The sequence below is a fragment of the Hirundo rustica genome, chromosome 2 (genome assembly GCF_015227805.2).
Source record: "Hirundo rustica isolate bHirRus1 chromosome 2, bHirRus1.pri.v3, whole genome shotgun sequence".
In the NCBI taxonomy this organism is placed as follows: Eukaryota; Metazoa; Chordata; class Aves; order Passeriformes; family Hirundinidae; genus Hirundo; species Hirundo rustica.
The window spans coordinates 4,219,055-4,235,216 of NC_053451.1; the positions used below are offsets into that span (position 1 = coordinate 4,219,055).

Here is a 16,162-nt window from a genome sequence, read left to right on the forward strand (position 1 = left end):
AGCTGCGCTGCCAGCAGCCTGAGATGCTCTATCAGCCTGTGTGGTCTTCCTCCAACTTTTGGAAAATGTACAGGGCTCTCTTCTTCCTGCATTATTGTATGGTACCAACAGGGTAGGAGGGCTTGACACCTCGATGGCAAACACTTGAAAAAATGCAAACAATGTGTTCTCAATGGGTGCACTGGAATGAGGCATTTAAGGTAGCAGGTTTCCTCCTGCTTCTGGCCTTCCAAGTCAACAACACTGTTTTATAACCACTGCCACTTGGGCAAGTTATACAAGATGTCTGTCATATAAGATGTCAGAACATGTTCCCTTCTCCTCTTTGAGTTATTTCTCCTTTAACTTTTTATCTCTTTTGCACAATAGAAGAAATATCTACAAGCACCTACTTTTGACCAATTTAACGTAACTCATGTTGACATCCTCTCTTGTTGCTGTCAAAGTCTTTTGTTGAAACTGATTTAAGGCTTTATAGGGAAATGAATAGCTTCCTGTGAGGACAGGAAAGAAGGACTCTTCTACTATTTGAAATATGTGACAGAATGCACACTGGATTCTTTGTATAATCAGGCTTTCATCTGCATCCTCACATGAGCTGAAAAAAATTTTTGCAAAGAGTTTTTAAGGTAAGTTTTGAGCTGACATTCTTTTTGGTGATCAGAAATAAAACAAGTCTCTAGTGACACTTTCAGAAGATTTTTTTTTTGTGTGTCACAGCCTGCTTCTAAATTTGTTTCATAAGACTTGCAGCTGAGTTGCTGGTAGGAGCATAGGAACGTGGGTTTTCATTTTTTAAATGTCTTGTTGTTGCATGGGAGCGTTCAGAGAGCTCTGAAAGGAAATGTATTAGGACTAAAAGGTCTGCTGGCAAAATTTTTTATAATATCCTGAGCAGCAATTTCTTTATCAAAGGTCAGAGACCCTGAAGTTGCCTTGTCTTATGAGGAGAGGTTGGCTCTGGCTGAAAATAGAGCTCACTGACGAAAGTCTTGGTGGAGTGAAGCCTGCAGGAGCAGAGCTTGGTGTTGGGAGACACTGGCACAGGCTGGGGCTCTGCAGCTGGAGCAGGGCTGGAGCCAGTGTTCCTCAGGATTGGATTTGTGCACAATTCTCTGAAGGGCAAATGGCTCGACATCTTGATGACTTCAAACTGATCAATCGGAGCGTAAAATTCCCTCAGAAGACAGAGAGCAAAATAATTGGGAGAAATTATAAAGGTCGCCACATAGGCGAAGAAAGCTGCTGAGTGCGTTTTTTTATCTGACCATCTCTACAAATAATGGTTTGGGGGGATATGTAGCTCCAATCAGTGTCAATATAGAACCTGATCATGCTGGGTTCTCCTTGGCATCCCTTCTGTAAAATTTACCTATTCATCCCATAGCTGGACACTTCGGGTTTCAGAATTTCTGAGTTCACATGAAAAATTCGAAGGCAAAGTTGGGTATGGGAGACTAGTGGAAAGGCATGTTCCAGGTTTCTTCTGAAATACTTGTTCTCGCCACATGTTTGTACATAAATCTGAATTCTCCCCGCTGCATATCATGCAAAAATATCAACCATGACATAAAAAAGCACTTAAAATAAAAGCTAATTATTGTCAAGCTCTTTATTCATAGTCATGCCTTGGTTTTGGTAGAAATGAGTGTTTGGCATCCTGCAATGCCATTTATATGCTCACTTCGAACATGTTATTACAGTTGATCTGTTCAAGAATCCATAAAACTCCTTTTCTTCTTGAGAAATGCTGCCAATATGTGTTCTGCTTGTTTTCTTAAAAGAAATTTTGTCTGGATTCAGGGCGCTTGTAGGCCAACTTTTATTTTTGAGGTTGGCCAAAGTATAGAGGAGCTGCTGGAGTTTGTAAAAGCTTAAAGCAGGAAAGGTTACTCAGCGAGGTTAATTCTGAATGAGAGCATGATCAGGTCTTACATTCTTAAGACTTATTTTTAGTATGACTGATGCTGAGTAAATATACTGTGCTGCAGAACTCAGCAGATCCTTCCCCTCACATTTGTAGGATCTCTGGAGTTTTAGAAAATATTAGAATAAAATTTTCTGTGGAAATTTTTTTTTTTTTCTCTGCTGTGTTTTGGGTTTTTTTTTTTCACTCTGAAATGTTTATGTTTATGTTTCTTTGGAGGGTCATGAATCCTCCAGTCAGCCATTTTAACAAATGGAGTGTGTGATGTTTAGCAGCTACCACTGCTGGTATCTCTGGAAACTAAACTGGTGCTATAGAATGCTAAATGTAGGCATCTAGCTTGGCAAGTTGGCAGCTGTGCTATTTATACAGGACTTTCCTATTTCCTCTGTGACTTAATATACCTGGCCAACAAACCCTATATTGAGATTTTGCTCCATCAGAGATGACAGTGAATTTAATCCCAACACAAACTGAAATTTCAAGTTCTCGCAAAGTCTAAATTCCCATGTTAATATATTTTGGCATTAGCCTAAAGGTACCTGACAACGTAAAACATGCATCTAAATGACTGTTTATATTTCTTTTTTAATGTTTATGAATATGAATAATTTCACATTTAGTTCACTTGTACTCTGTGTGTATTCTTTACTTGTGATTTTAAATAGCATTAAGTTCTCTCTTGAAAATAAATTTAATACTTAAGTAAGAATCCTGGCCTCTAAAATCTTGACAGAAAAGAAATTCTATTTTTAGATTGGTGAATCCACTCCATTTTAATATTCTCATGTTTCTTTTGAGAGAATATATACTCAGAATCCATGCAGATGAGATTTGAAGTTACAGTTACTCAATGATACTCAAATATTTCACTTTCCTTAGTAAATGTATTTTTTATCTCTCACTTAATTTATTTGTTCTCAACTCTAGAGCTGTAACAACTTCTAAACAAATTGAATGAATGGGAGAAGGTGCAAAAACCTTTTAGAAGCTATTTTTGTATATTGGAATGCTTTTATATTGGAAATCAAAATCTGAGCCAACACCTTTTTTAGTTGTCATTATTTTTGCCCAAGAGAGTCTTCTGAAATGAGTATGACAATTTCCCAGACAGGTGAGTGGCTGATTCCAGCATTCACTGTCTTATCAGATATAGGGCAGACTTTAAAAGGGCTTCATCTTAGTTTAAGCGGAGGCTGAAGCAGAAGGGAGTTTAAGTCTAGTCTGAGCATCTACTTTGTCTCAAGGTGAAGAATGGTAAAGCTGGCAGTGACTGATTTTTGCAAGAATTCTTTAACAGGCAGAAAAATAGGGGGAAAAGAGAGAAGCATTTGAAAGAAAGGTGAGTATCTGTGATGTCTCCTAGTTTTAAGAAAGGAGAAAAAACACTTCTTCAGAAAATTGAAAGTGACAGGCTCTGAACTTTTCCAAGAAAAATCAGTGAAGGAGCAGGATTACAATTCCTCTGTGGTGATTCTTTAATTTCTTCATTTTTGCATTTACTGGTTTTTGGGGGTTTTTTTGCTGCTAAATTTAAGATTAATGAATGGCTAGATCCACCAATTCCTTGTCGCATTTCTAGTTTCCCCATTTTGGTATTCCCTCCAGCATTCCAAGAGTCTTCATTCTTACCCATTCTCCATTCAATCTCTTTCCTTACTACCCTGTGGTTCAAAAAAACATTCCCTATTATATACTTTCTTTTTTTCCCCACATGTTTTGTTACTCCTCATCCTGTTTTTTTTGACAATATGTTGAGAGCTTGGGTAAAAGTTTAAATTTCAATTCAATATTTTAATGCACAACAGTACAGTAAATTTTCTTCAGTTATGTGCAGACATGCTTTAGAAGGATCAAACATCTTCAAAACAGGATGATTATCCCTGTCTCTGTAAATGTTGCCTTGCAGTGACACTTATCAGTAGTAATTCCCTCATCTGGTAGAAAATAAATGATATAAGTTGGTTAAGCCAACATCTACTTTTTCTACTTACAGATTGTGTTGGCTTTTTTGGTAAGAGGTGGTGTCCATATCATTTGCCACATGAACCTGTATTTAGCAGAAGGAGGAGGAAAAATAGTGTTGAGTGCAATCTGCAGTTTGTGCTAACCTGTGGAGGGAAACAGTATTTTTTACATCATCTACAGCTAGTGCTAAGCTTTATTATCATACCAGCAATTTATTGTCTGTCCTTGCTGATATTGATGGTCCTTCTTCCAGGCAGACACGACGGAAGCCAGAAGCACCCGCAGTCACGTACGCAACGTATCGGGGTTCTGCGAGGATCAGGCAGCTCCTGAGAAGTCAATCAGAAATTGGAAAAGGAGAAGAAAGTCCTGAGAACAGAAATGCTTCAACAGTCAGAGAAAATGGAGAAGTCCAAACAAGTCTGTCTGTGAAATCAGGATGCCTAATAGAAGAAAATGGAAGAGATGAGGGTGAAGATCACCAAAATGATGCCATATTAAATTCTTCTGCAGTTAAAGTGGGAAGCAAACTATCTGATAAAGCGCAGCATTGCTTGGGCAGAGGTAAACATGAAAGAACTGCAAAGGCCACAACTTCACACACTGAATCGTGTCATGAGCTACATTTAAGATATACACCTGCTTTAGCTGCAACCAAAGTTAAAAGGACATGTTCACTAGATTCATTATTGCCATTTAGTGGTAGAAACAATGGGATCCTAACTAATTCCTCTTCCCAGAGTACTCATTCCCTTAAAGTCAGTTCTACAAACGATTTGGTTGGAAAAGATGATGGACTGCCAGGAGAAGCAGAAACTTTGTTTCAGACAGACAAAAAAGACACTTCTAACTTTGATAAAGAAAATTATTTTAGTAGAGCGGGTAATAAGGAGTCCTCAAAAGAAATACAGGATGATTGTTTACTTTCACCCAAGTCAAAAAGCAAGACAGTTATTGAAGAGCTGCAGGTGGGGAAGGGAGAATTTTGCTGTAATCAAGTGGATAATCATTCAGAGCAAACATTGGATGTCCAGAGGCTTCATTTCAATACCATTACATTTCAGCAGAAAGCAGATCAGCACACCAGGAGTGACAATAAGGATGGTGATCCAAGAAATGGTGATGCACAGAAAATTGTGACAGCTGTGGAAAGAGAGCAAAATCCACAGAACTTTCCTGCTACTGTTCTTTTTCCTTTTAATGAACAAATACTTACTTCACTCAGCATGGAATCCAAAGGAGGAAAGTGCTTGGCCACAGGCAATCTAACTGCTTCAGTGTCATTTATTGGACATGATGAAGATACAGTCGTGGGCAGGGAGACTTGTAATGAAGAACTGAGTGAGTCAGGGAAGGCAGTGCATGTACACAATGGTCACAGGTTAATCCATGTGGAGAACTCTGAGGGTACTGCCACGCAGCAGACTGGTTTTCCTTGTCCAGGAATGGGGAGTGAGGAAACAATGAAGGTTTTGTCCGAGGTTGCAGTGGAAGGGCTTGCCAGCGTGTCACCATGTGCGCATGGGTGTCAAAGTGTGAAAACTAATTTTGATGAGCTGACAGTGCTTCCAGCCCACAAGTCTACCTCTGTGATGGTTCCTCATTCTGCCTTGAGGTCTGAAGGAAAGCCTTTGACCAACCATTCTGCTTTCAGCCTTGAAAACGATGATGTAGACTTAATTTCTGAATCTCCACCTGTTTCTGAAAATAGGTGTATTAATTTTTCTTCCAAGAAGGAAAACAGCAATAAGCCTAGGCTATCACCCACAGTAATTGATTCTTCATGTGACAAAGAAGGAAAAATGTTTCCTTCTGCCACTAACTCTGAAAATGGCCAGATTGCTGCTTCTGAAAAGGACGGCTTTATTTTTCCAGCTGCAGAGTCTGGGAGAATAATCCCTGTGAACAGGATGACCGAGGGACCACCTTGCTCAGGAGACCTGAGAACTTTGTGCCCAGCAAATTCTCTGGAACCTGAGATTACTCCTCCTATGCTTGATAGCTCTGCTGATGGAGTAGATGCAGAGGTTGTTTGCATCTCCAGGCCCACTTCTCCTCCTCTGGTATCCAGAGAAGCCTCCAACCTTCCTATTTCTGCCTTGGAGATGTCCAGCACTGCTCAGGGGAACAGTAATTCTTCCAGTCACAGAACTAGTGATGGGGCAGATGAGACCTTCTCCACACAACAGGCTGACAGTAGTGTCCTGGCAGAGGCAATGCCATCACCCATCTGTCCCTTGAAATCTTGGGAAGCTGCATCTGAGTCTGCCCGTTCTGAGACCACGTGCAAGGATGCTGTGGGACGGGTGATTCTTGGTGCTTCTTCTCCTTTGGAAGCCCCTTCTGGCCAAAAAGCTGCTGCACCTGCCCAGGCAAATGGTCTCTGTTCTGGGAAAGGATGGGGAGATACTGATGTGGAGGGACAAGAATGTTCTCCTTTCCCAGATGCTGCTGTTTTGCTGAAGAAAGCTGAAGAAATAGTGAACTTGGTTTTACATTTGGCTACAGAAGAAATAATAGCAAATGAAGGCTTTGGTGTCTGCCAGCTTTGTGGGAGCGAGGATAGTTTAATAAATACAGATATTGCAAATTATCAGAGTGTTGAAAGTGTACAGCTGGCAGCAGGAGAAATCCAGTCAACTGTGCTGTCATTAAAAGATTTTAATGAGACCGGTGGAGGAGCCTCATCTTCGTTTGCAGGAAATGAGAGAGTGGATACAAATAATCAAGATGAAAAGATACTCTCTTGCATCCCTGATAAAATTGACCTACATAGGGCACTAGCGCTAAAAGCAAAGGAAACAGTTGATGGGGTCATTACCTCAGCCATACAAAAACTGGCATCCAGTCAGCAGCAAGGCCCGGAGAGGGAAAGGCTTTCTGGAAAGGTTCAGCCTAAACCTGGGGCTGAAATGCCGAAGACTTTCAGCCTGGATATGAAGTTTCCCGCTAACACCCAGGAATCAACAGAGATGGATGAAACTCAGACTGTAGCTGTCAACTGTGAAAGGGCAGATTGCTCAGGTCCTCCTTTGCTTCCAGATGGTATGGAAAATGGCATAGGTTGGCCCCAAAGAGATGAAAAGGTACCAAATAATGCAATTACTTGTCAAACAAATGGATTTCTTCCCTCTGGCAGTTTAGCAAGGCCAGAAATAGATCTTCTGACACCAGCAAAAGAGTGGCACAATGGAACGGTGTGTGACCACCTGGCTGCAGCAGAAATGTGTGGCAAAGTATCAGCAATAAGTAGAAAATCTGATGGAACTTTACATTTTATACATAGAGATGCTCCCGTGACTGAAGAAATGCTTTTGCCATTGCAGTTAAAAGGTTCATGCAATAATACAAATATGTCAGAGTGCACGCTGCTACCAGCTGTAAATGTTAATTTGTCATCTTTTATGTGTGGTGAAGAGTGTGTCGGCCTGCAGAGTGACTCCAAAGATAAAAGCAGCCCTTGGATGTCTCTGGAAAGCAATGCAGAGGACAGTCTGTACGAACACTGTGGGAAAGAGGCTGCAGAGGAAGTACCTGTACAAGTAAAAGGAACCTTACAGAATTCAAAGGCAGCAGAGAGTGAAGAGGAACTGGCAGAAGAGGCAAATGAGGGAGCAGAGGTTACTACTGGATTAGATACACAGTCTGTGGTACCTGAAGTCTTTGTCCAAAATAATGAGAATCTGAAGCAGGCAATGAAGGGTCAAGACATGGAGAGAAATTATCAGCTTGAAGAAAATGGCATGAAGGAACCAGCAGAACTTCTGGCCTCTTCTCCACTAATTGAACAGTGGGAGAACAGTTCTTTTACCATCATTTACGAAGGTGCTCTTCAAACTGAGAGCAAATCTGTCTCGACTGATGAGGTGCAGGCTGGTTCCCTTTCTCCTTCTGATTTGCCTTCAACTGATACAGATCATCTAAGGCATGATACAGCAAGGAATGAGGAGTCAGTCTGTCTTTATGGGCAGGACAGCAAGGTGAAGGGAGCAGCAGAGAGCCGAGGCTCGGAGTCATTCCTGAGTGTGGAGGCCAAGCGCTACAGAGTTTATCCTTTCTCTTTGTCTCCCATCTACGAGGACGACAGCTCCCAGGAAGATCTGCTGTCCACGGACGTGTCTCCAGAAAGCCGTCCTGAGGGAGCCTCCAAAGACAACTCTGACCACACTTCTGTGCTCTCCCTCCTCCAGTCGGTGTCCGAGCGCTTGCAGTTCACTGCTCGCTTCAGCGAGGAGGAGGAGGACGAGGAGAACGGGGTGGAGGAAGAGGAGGAAGAATCTTCATACAAGGAAAATATTCTTGATGTTGAGAGAGAAGACAGCTGCCTTCCCAGTCAGTGCAGAGAGAATTTTAAAGCAACCCCTCCATCAAGTGACAAAAGCAGATCTTTTCTTGAACACTCGTTTCTTCTTTCAAAAGAACAGCTTGACTCACCAGAGCAGTTTCCAAATGTCTGTTCTCCCAGTCAGACACTTTGTAAACCAGTTCCAGAGAAAGCTGATGCTGCAGTGGCACAGCCTCCTACAAGTGTGTACTACCAGTACTTGAAATCTGCCAGAGCAGGCTCTTCTGAAAAGGGGACCAGGTTTGGAAGCATTCTCCAGGATATGCTGCAGCCAAAGATTCATTGGTTTCGAGACAACGCCGTGCCAAAACTGGGAGAATTGTCGGCGGTAAGATGTCATGTCACATGATGTTTATAGTCAAAGTGGTTAGCCCAGATTCAAAGTTGCTGCCTCCCTATCCTCCTTGCTACCTTTTAATTAATTTTTTTTATCATAAAATTAATCAAAGCTTTTTGACAGAAGTTATTAGGCTTTTTTATGTCATAGTTTTTTTAAAAAAAAGTCTTCTGATAAAATAATTTTTGTAGGATAACAGTCTTGGTTCAGCACACAGATGAAAGTGATTCAGCTGTAAAGCAGAGTATGTGAACAGAAGGTAAAATAGGGAAGTATGCATAATAAAAAGCCTCTATAATAGCACAAGGCAGAGTTTTCGATGTTAAGGGTGTTTCAACCTGAAGATGATGGAATTGCCTTTTATATGAATATTGTTCTTTTATTTCTTTCACTTCTGAGATTAATAGAGCTGCCTCGTCCAAAAAATAAAATATAAATATCAGCTTATTGGGCTCTTTGATTGTTTGCTCACAGTGTCTTCTACAAACTATAGCTCAATTAGTAAGTAAATAATATAGCTGCTTCCATAGATTAACATTTCTTTTTTTAAAATTTGCTTGAATCAATGGCAAATGAGGGTATGGAAACAGTTCTTCCCATGTTTAGAATCTGAAAGTGCCACATAGACCAAGTGTGAAGAAGTCTTTCCACGATGTTGGGAATACTCCAGTCTGTGTTAGATATATCTTTTCTTCTCTCTGTTAAGAAATGCAGTTTATTGTTTGCTGGGAAGGGGTAATACATTTGTAAAAGTTATAACTTCCATAACAGCTCTTCCTTTCTAGCACATGCTGCTTTCTGCTGGTTGACCCTGTTAAATAATTTACACCAGCTCTGTATGGCAGTGAAACAAATCTTGTTTTTTTCTACTAACAACAGTTGTGTGCATGTACAGGAATGGTGGACCCAGAATAACCTGCCTGTGCTTTGTGCCACTGTTGTAGTTGTTAATAGTTGTTTGCCATGTCCTTTTAATTTCAGAACCTCATTGACAGGGCAAGTCTCAAATACAACCCGAGACCGGGGAAGGTAAGCAGAGTTTGTGTCACTTCAGTCAATATGATACATGGAATAATTTTGTCATCACTGTAATTTTTTGAATGGAAAACATCTGAAGTTGTTAGTCTAATTTTTCTATATTTTAATGTATTAATAGCATGTGCTTCCCCATGCTAATAGCGAGAATATATTATTTAAAATCCTGCCACTAGTAATTTTGCTGTCTTTGTCAGAAATTGTTGTTTTCATCGAGCAGAGTGTTTCATAAAGGAAGAAACTGTGTAGCCTCTCAGTTGAGTGGGCACAAATTGCAAGCAAAAAATAACTCTCTGTGCTCGGTGTTGAAATGGGCCCTCATTTGCATGCATTGTGTATTGTTTCAGATTATTATTTATGATACTTGTGGCAACAAAAGTAAACAAGTTCATTCTGATGTGCTAGATGCTTCGTCGTGGATCTTTCCCATTGGAACAGTACTTAGGATAATTAGAGGATGGTAAGAAATCCAGGTCATATTTAAACAGAGTCTTTCCAAAAGACCGCGTGTGTGTTTCTCTTGTATTTTTATTTCTTTTATTTGTGACACATGTCCCATCTGCAGTAGTGTCTTTTTCTTGCTTTATAATTAGACTGATACCAATCAAAAAGCACTAAACAAGGCTTTAAATGCTGCACTAGAAAAAAAAGATCTTGTTTCTCCTGGGAGCTAGCTTCAAACAGAAAGTTTCTAATAGAGCCACAAGTGAATTTAGGGCTCTTGCCTGAAGTGCTGAGCCAGTGCAGCCATAATCATGACTAGGAATATGTGTATTAAAAAAAAAAATGGTGGATTTTTACAGTTCAGTTTCATTATACAATAGCTGTTGCAAAAGGACCATCAAATGAACATTCTCAGCTTCTAGTTTTAATGTGGCATTGAAAGGAATGTGGATACAGAAGCATGTCTACAAGGACCTTTAAGTTTGCTTTGGGAAGCTGGTCTGTGTCTGTGTCAGTTGTTGGATTGGAATTTAATTGATGGAGCTTACAGGGAATGTTTCTGACTGTCAGCCAAGCACGTCACATTTATGCAGTTTTGAGACAGCCTTGTGTGGTTTTGCATACATTCCTTTCACATCCTAAGAAATGCTGAATGCCATTATTAGTATGTTTTATGCCTTTTATAGTGTCTGCCTGAACAGGGCACGTTTTGATGTGAGGGTTAATATATTCTTCCTGGTAAAATAAGGCTGTTCATTCACATCTTAGTTTAGCTGTATTTTTATTTTATATTTTGTCCTGGAGATGAACTGTGTATTTTACTTTTCAATACCAAAGTGAATGTGACTGCTGAGGAACAGCATATGAAAGATGTGATATTTGTCTTGGTAAGAAGAGCTTTTTCCTGGGCTTTCCATCAGATGTGCTCTACCAGCAATGACTCAGTTCATTTTACCATTATTGCAGTTGGATTTTTTATGAGAAACCAAAGTTCCAGGGTCGAAAACATGTACTAGAAGAAGGAGAAGCTGTGCTGGATCACCTTTGGGATCTCCCAGGCATAAAACATCATCGAAGAAACCTCACAGTTGGGTCAATCAAACACGTAACAAAGGTACGGACTTTCTCCACAATATTCTCACATGCATAATTGATTTGTTGGTCACAGTGGTGTATTACCAGCAATGGAAAATGTGTGTGCATTGTTCTTGACCTTATTCAAATTTGCTGTGACTCAGTCTTTTTCACTTTCTAGGTGATAAATTCCAGGGCTTTTTCTGCGTTAAATTTCCCTTTCTTCCTGAGTTAATGAGCAGGTGGATTATGTTTCTTTGCCACCACCCTCACGCGACACAGGCTCCCCTGCTTTTAGATGTTTACCTGTCCAGTTATTTGAAATTAAATGCAATCAGTTCATATTTTTGAAGAGGTTTTTAGCTGTCTGCTCTGTCTGTATGGCTTCTGATTTGGTGGTAGTTGGGTTTCCAATCCTGTTTGTACAGTGTAGCCTCCAAAAACTTCTGCCTCTATGGCTTTTGTGCCATCTGCGGGGTTTCCACTTGGACCAGTGGTACACCTACAGCACGTGACTCTGCCTACAGCCATCAGTTTAGAAGGCTTTTTGTCGAAAAGATAAGAATCAAATGTCTAAAACTAAATATAATGCCTCCATTGTTATTCAGTGAATGATGAATATGTTTTCCAAATCTTGTGATTGAAGGAGACTTAGTGGTCTCGTTGTTCAGTGTAACAGTCCAGTTACTCACAGGGCAGTGGCCCTTGCTGTGAGTGAATTATCACTTGTATCGCAATGTGAAAGATTTTCAGTGAAGTAGTTTCTGTGCTGGTGGTGTGGAGGTCATTTTAAAATTGATAACCTTTTTGTCATCAGTGCAGGGGCAAAATGTCATAGCAATTAGAAATTCTTTTTCATTCTCTTAAAAAACTTAGAAAGTAATGAATTCAAAAGAGGCCGATTGAAGGCAAGAATAATGAAGTTAACATTTAATTGAGCTAAACAAATTAAAAGCCGTTGACCAGTATGTAATATGAATGTTGATCAATAATATGGAGGACAACTAAATAAATGAAGTTGTTCCACAGTAACAGCCAAGGGAAGCTGGATGTGTCTTAGGTATGAAAGAAGACTCTTGGATAGGAAAGATACTGTGTTTAACTTCGTCATGCTTGATAAAAACCTTTGCAGTACAGCTAAATAGGTTTGACTTTTGTTCTTTTAGTCTGTGGCTCATTTATATAGGACACAGATGGAAAGTTTTGTTTGCTGTGCACTAGTTCAGTAATCAACACTTTCCTCGTGTAAGTTAAACCCCCAGCAGGTGTGGTTGGTGAGTTTAATGCCAGGTTTTGTCCTCTAAACCTTGATTCATGAATGTATGCCTCCTTTTTTTTTGGTAGTTTTTTAGCTGCTGTGGAACTGCTTTTGGAAGATAGTTTCCCAAAGTGCTACCTTAATTATTTGTTTTTGTGAAAAATACGGGATTTGTTTTTATTTGACAAATAGTGGATTCTTTTTCAGGCAGCTCGTGTGTGTGTTCTACTGCCGTTGCCTTTCTCATAGGCTGTCAGTGTCTTTTCTCCAGGGTAGTTTGGCCATACTGGCTCTGTGTCCAGTTTGTCTGGCTTGTCTTCCAGTTTTTCAAGTACTTTTTTTTATGGTCTTTGTTTAATGGCTGCTCAGTTGCCTTGAATTAGCAGATTGGAACATTGGCTAAATATTTGAGAAGAAAGCAGCTTGCCAAGAAGAGGAAAACCAGATTTTTACTAAGGAAACTGTAGGAGGTACATTTAATATTTTACTTTTTTACTAACATATTGGCTGAAGAACAGCCTGCCAGTAGCTTTGTGCTCTCAATTTGGCTTCAAGCCTCCCCAAAAAGCAGAGATTCTGTGAACTTTTTGGTTAGCTTGTGGCCTGGCTAATCTTGTATATACATTAGGTGCATCCATGTGTATTTAATTTCCAAAAAAATTTGGGGAGAAGATTCCAAAGAAGCAGATTGTGCAACCAGTAAAACTAAGATGTGGAGACTCTTAGATTTCCTCTAAGGCTAGGCAGCATGAGCCAAGGCTAGCAAAGTCTGCCTGCACACCCAGGTTCAGTGCAGCTCCTGCAGCACAGTCCCTTTAACCAGGTCAGTTCTCTGGCCTACTGTAAATAGGTGTTTTGACCTTTTTGCACATGTTGGCTTTTTTCTATCTCTTTCTGGAAGCCCAAAGAGGGTGCTAAATGTTATGTTCCCAAAAAGAAGAGGCGAGGAGGGTTCCTGACACCTCCATTCTGGAATAGTCTTGTGAGCCACTATTTTGGAAGGTGACAGGGGATCTGAAGCAGCAGTTTATAATCACTGCAAGATGGTTAGGCAGGAAATAACTGGATTCCTTGTGGAGTCTACTTAAGCAAAGTTCTTTGTGATGGGGTTGTTCACACTGTTACATAAAGGGTGTGTTTCTTTTGTTAGTGTGGTTTGCCAGGTGAAAAGAAACTACTAATTTAGGCAGGGACTACTTTGTCAGGTGCCATAGGAAGACACCCAACAACTTCAGATGGTCTCATTTGCTGGCTGGTATTTACAGGACAGTAATCATTTCTTTCCTTTGCATGATATTATTTACCAGCCCTGTTGAGTTCCATAGCTGGGTTTGGTGGTGGTCGGTGGTAACAAGAGTGGTACAGTACTGGAGCACTGGGAGCAAGAATTATGGATGGGTAAAAAAGCCTGGAGAACCAACAGGTCCAATTAAACAAAGAAAAGCTCCAGAGGCAGATAGCATCCTAAAGACAAAACGTGTATCTAAAGTAAAATGATGTCTAGACTGTATTATAAAGCAATCATATGAATACCAGAATTAATTAGGTCTGCTTTTCAATAGGCTCTTCTCTCATCCTTGTTTTGGCATTTCCCTTAAGAAGCCAGACTTCAGTCACTGTCTGTCCTGTTGTTGACAATAAACCACCCCAGTTAAAAAGGCTGATTTGATCACTTCAGTCACCACAGCTGAGACCTAGCAATGCTGAGTTTATTTAGCCCTGCTGGAGCTGTTAGAGCTGTGATCCTAGATCCAGAAGAAGGAGAAACAACCAAGACCACCTGGAGGGGTTGGATCTGTCACTTCTGCTGGACCGCTTGGTCAGGCTAGAAAATGTCAGAGATGCCACTGAAGAGGAATATTTAGTGCTAAAGACTTAAGGGTTGTGTTAATCCTCTTCAGAAGGAGCTGTCACCTTTCAGCTGAGGGCCGTGTTACTCTTTTGGAGGTGTCTGTAAGTGTTCCACGTGCTGTGTAAACATCCCAGCTCCCTGCAGACCACGGGGGAAGCACAGGCATTCCCGGATAAATGTGTGGGGGTGGGAGGAGAGTACCACAGAGGCAGAGAGGGATGCCTGGAGGCTGTGACCTACCTAAGCATTTGTGAGCGCAGCTGCCTGATCTGTTTGCCGTGCTTTTTATTCATTTTTGTCTGATGTGTCTGTAGGACAATGAATGACACGAGTTTGGACTGCTTGTGGTGGGGGGTGGCACAATTTGGGGGCTGGCTTTAGGGAGGAAACCTTCCAGTTTGGGATCTGGGCTGAAATACTGTGGTAGCAGTTTTGCATGTTAATAGTTGTGCGTGTGTGTGTATCTTATTTCCAGATCTTGACGCCTTGCAGATGACAGGGCTTTGGACTGAAGGATCTAGTTCTCCACCTGACTGCTGTCATATTTGTGTGGTTTTCATTTCGTTTCTAAAGATGGTGGCTTCACTGGGAATGTTAAAGGAGCCTCTGAAAGTAATGAGGGCTGTTAAATATGCTCAGGCAAATATGAACATGCTGGGGCCAATATTTACCAAGCTAAGTTTGCATGCTTGAACTGTATAAATTAATGACACGGCACAAAGTGTACATCTGCAAATATATAGCGTTCATCTCATACAGTAATAATAAATATCACCATTTTCTGTACTCTGTGCATCAGTGCAGGTAAATTGAACTCCATATTTAAGTTAAAATGTATATTTGTGACTTTAAAAAAATGTGCTTAGAAAATATGATGTACTTCTTGCTTGACCATGTTACCACCTTTAAAAGTAAATATTTGAATTGGTTTTGATGAGGACCTCAGTTTATTGTGTGGCATTTTGTGAAAGAAATTTGTGGACTTAATCTAGAGCACACACAAGAATACAATCACTATGAGCAGAGGTTTTTTATTGCTCTCAAAATGTGGCTGGAAAGAGATGGTGATAAATAGGAGAGACTTTATTACAAGTGCTTGTGCTTTACCTACCCTGGTACATTTGTCATTTCTTGAGCTGCAGACTGCCTCATAAGCTTCAGAGTCAGGAGAGCAGACTTGAAAAGAGCTTACAGACTGGCTTTTTTCAATCTTAAATGAAAAACAAAAACAAAAGCCTCCTGCTGAATTAAAATTAAACATACTCCATCTCATATTCTGTCTGAGCCCGCAGGCAAATACTTTTATTTTGCTACTTGTCTAGTCTTGTATGTACTTTGTTTCAGAATATATCTGAAGCCATTAGGAGTCCGGTATCATTATTTGTGGAATTCTTCTGGGTGCAACTTCTGATTTTCAGATCAAGCTTTATTGTTGGATTTACGAATTTCAGCCTTCTTACATGTCAGATAATTTTAGGAAAAAAAAGCCCACAGACTTCAAATATTTCTCAGTTGCGATTTTGTGATAGTTTTCATAAGTGAAAACTATGGGGAGATTTTATTTTTTTAAATCTCGTCTAGCAATACGCTTAGAATTGAGGAATGGGGTTCCTTAGCATTTTCCCATAAAGCAGCATTGTACTAGAAAGTCTTATTTCCTAGTTTTTTTCTGGGTTTGTTAATCTGAAAATAAAAACTCCGGTATTGCAGTTTTTACTCTAAAAACAAAGAGTGAGCATTGTTTGCAAGGTTCAATACAGAGGAAACGCGATTGTGTGGGAGGGAGAGTTGCCAAAGCAGAATTACTGCGTTACCCAGGTCTCGGGAGGGAAAGTGAAACAATATCCTGAAGTGCATCCATTCTAATTGCCACACTTAGTGCTGACAGTTCAACAGCTAATGAAAAAATCCCACTGACCAGA

General features: G+C 40.4%; 1 protein-coding gene across 1 annotated transcript in view; it reads left to right on the top strand.

Annotated features, from left to right (window-relative positions):
• Positions 1 to 16,162, top strand: part of CRYBG3 (crystallin beta-gamma domain containing 3) — an 80,391-nt gene that overhangs the window by 32,444 nt on the left and 31,785 nt on the right. Inside the window, exons 4-7 of the mRNA XM_040057209.2 lie at positions 4,149 to 8,568; positions 9,559 to 9,606; positions 9,960 to 10,072; positions 11,023 to 11,170. Coding sequence (XP_039913143.1) covers positions 4,149 to 8,568; positions 9,559 to 9,606; positions 9,960 to 10,072; positions 11,023 to 11,170 — 4,729 coding nt within the window. The remainder of the gene's footprint in view (positions 1 to 4,148; positions 8,569 to 9,558; positions 9,607 to 9,959; positions 10,073 to 11,022; positions 11,171 to 16,162) is intronic.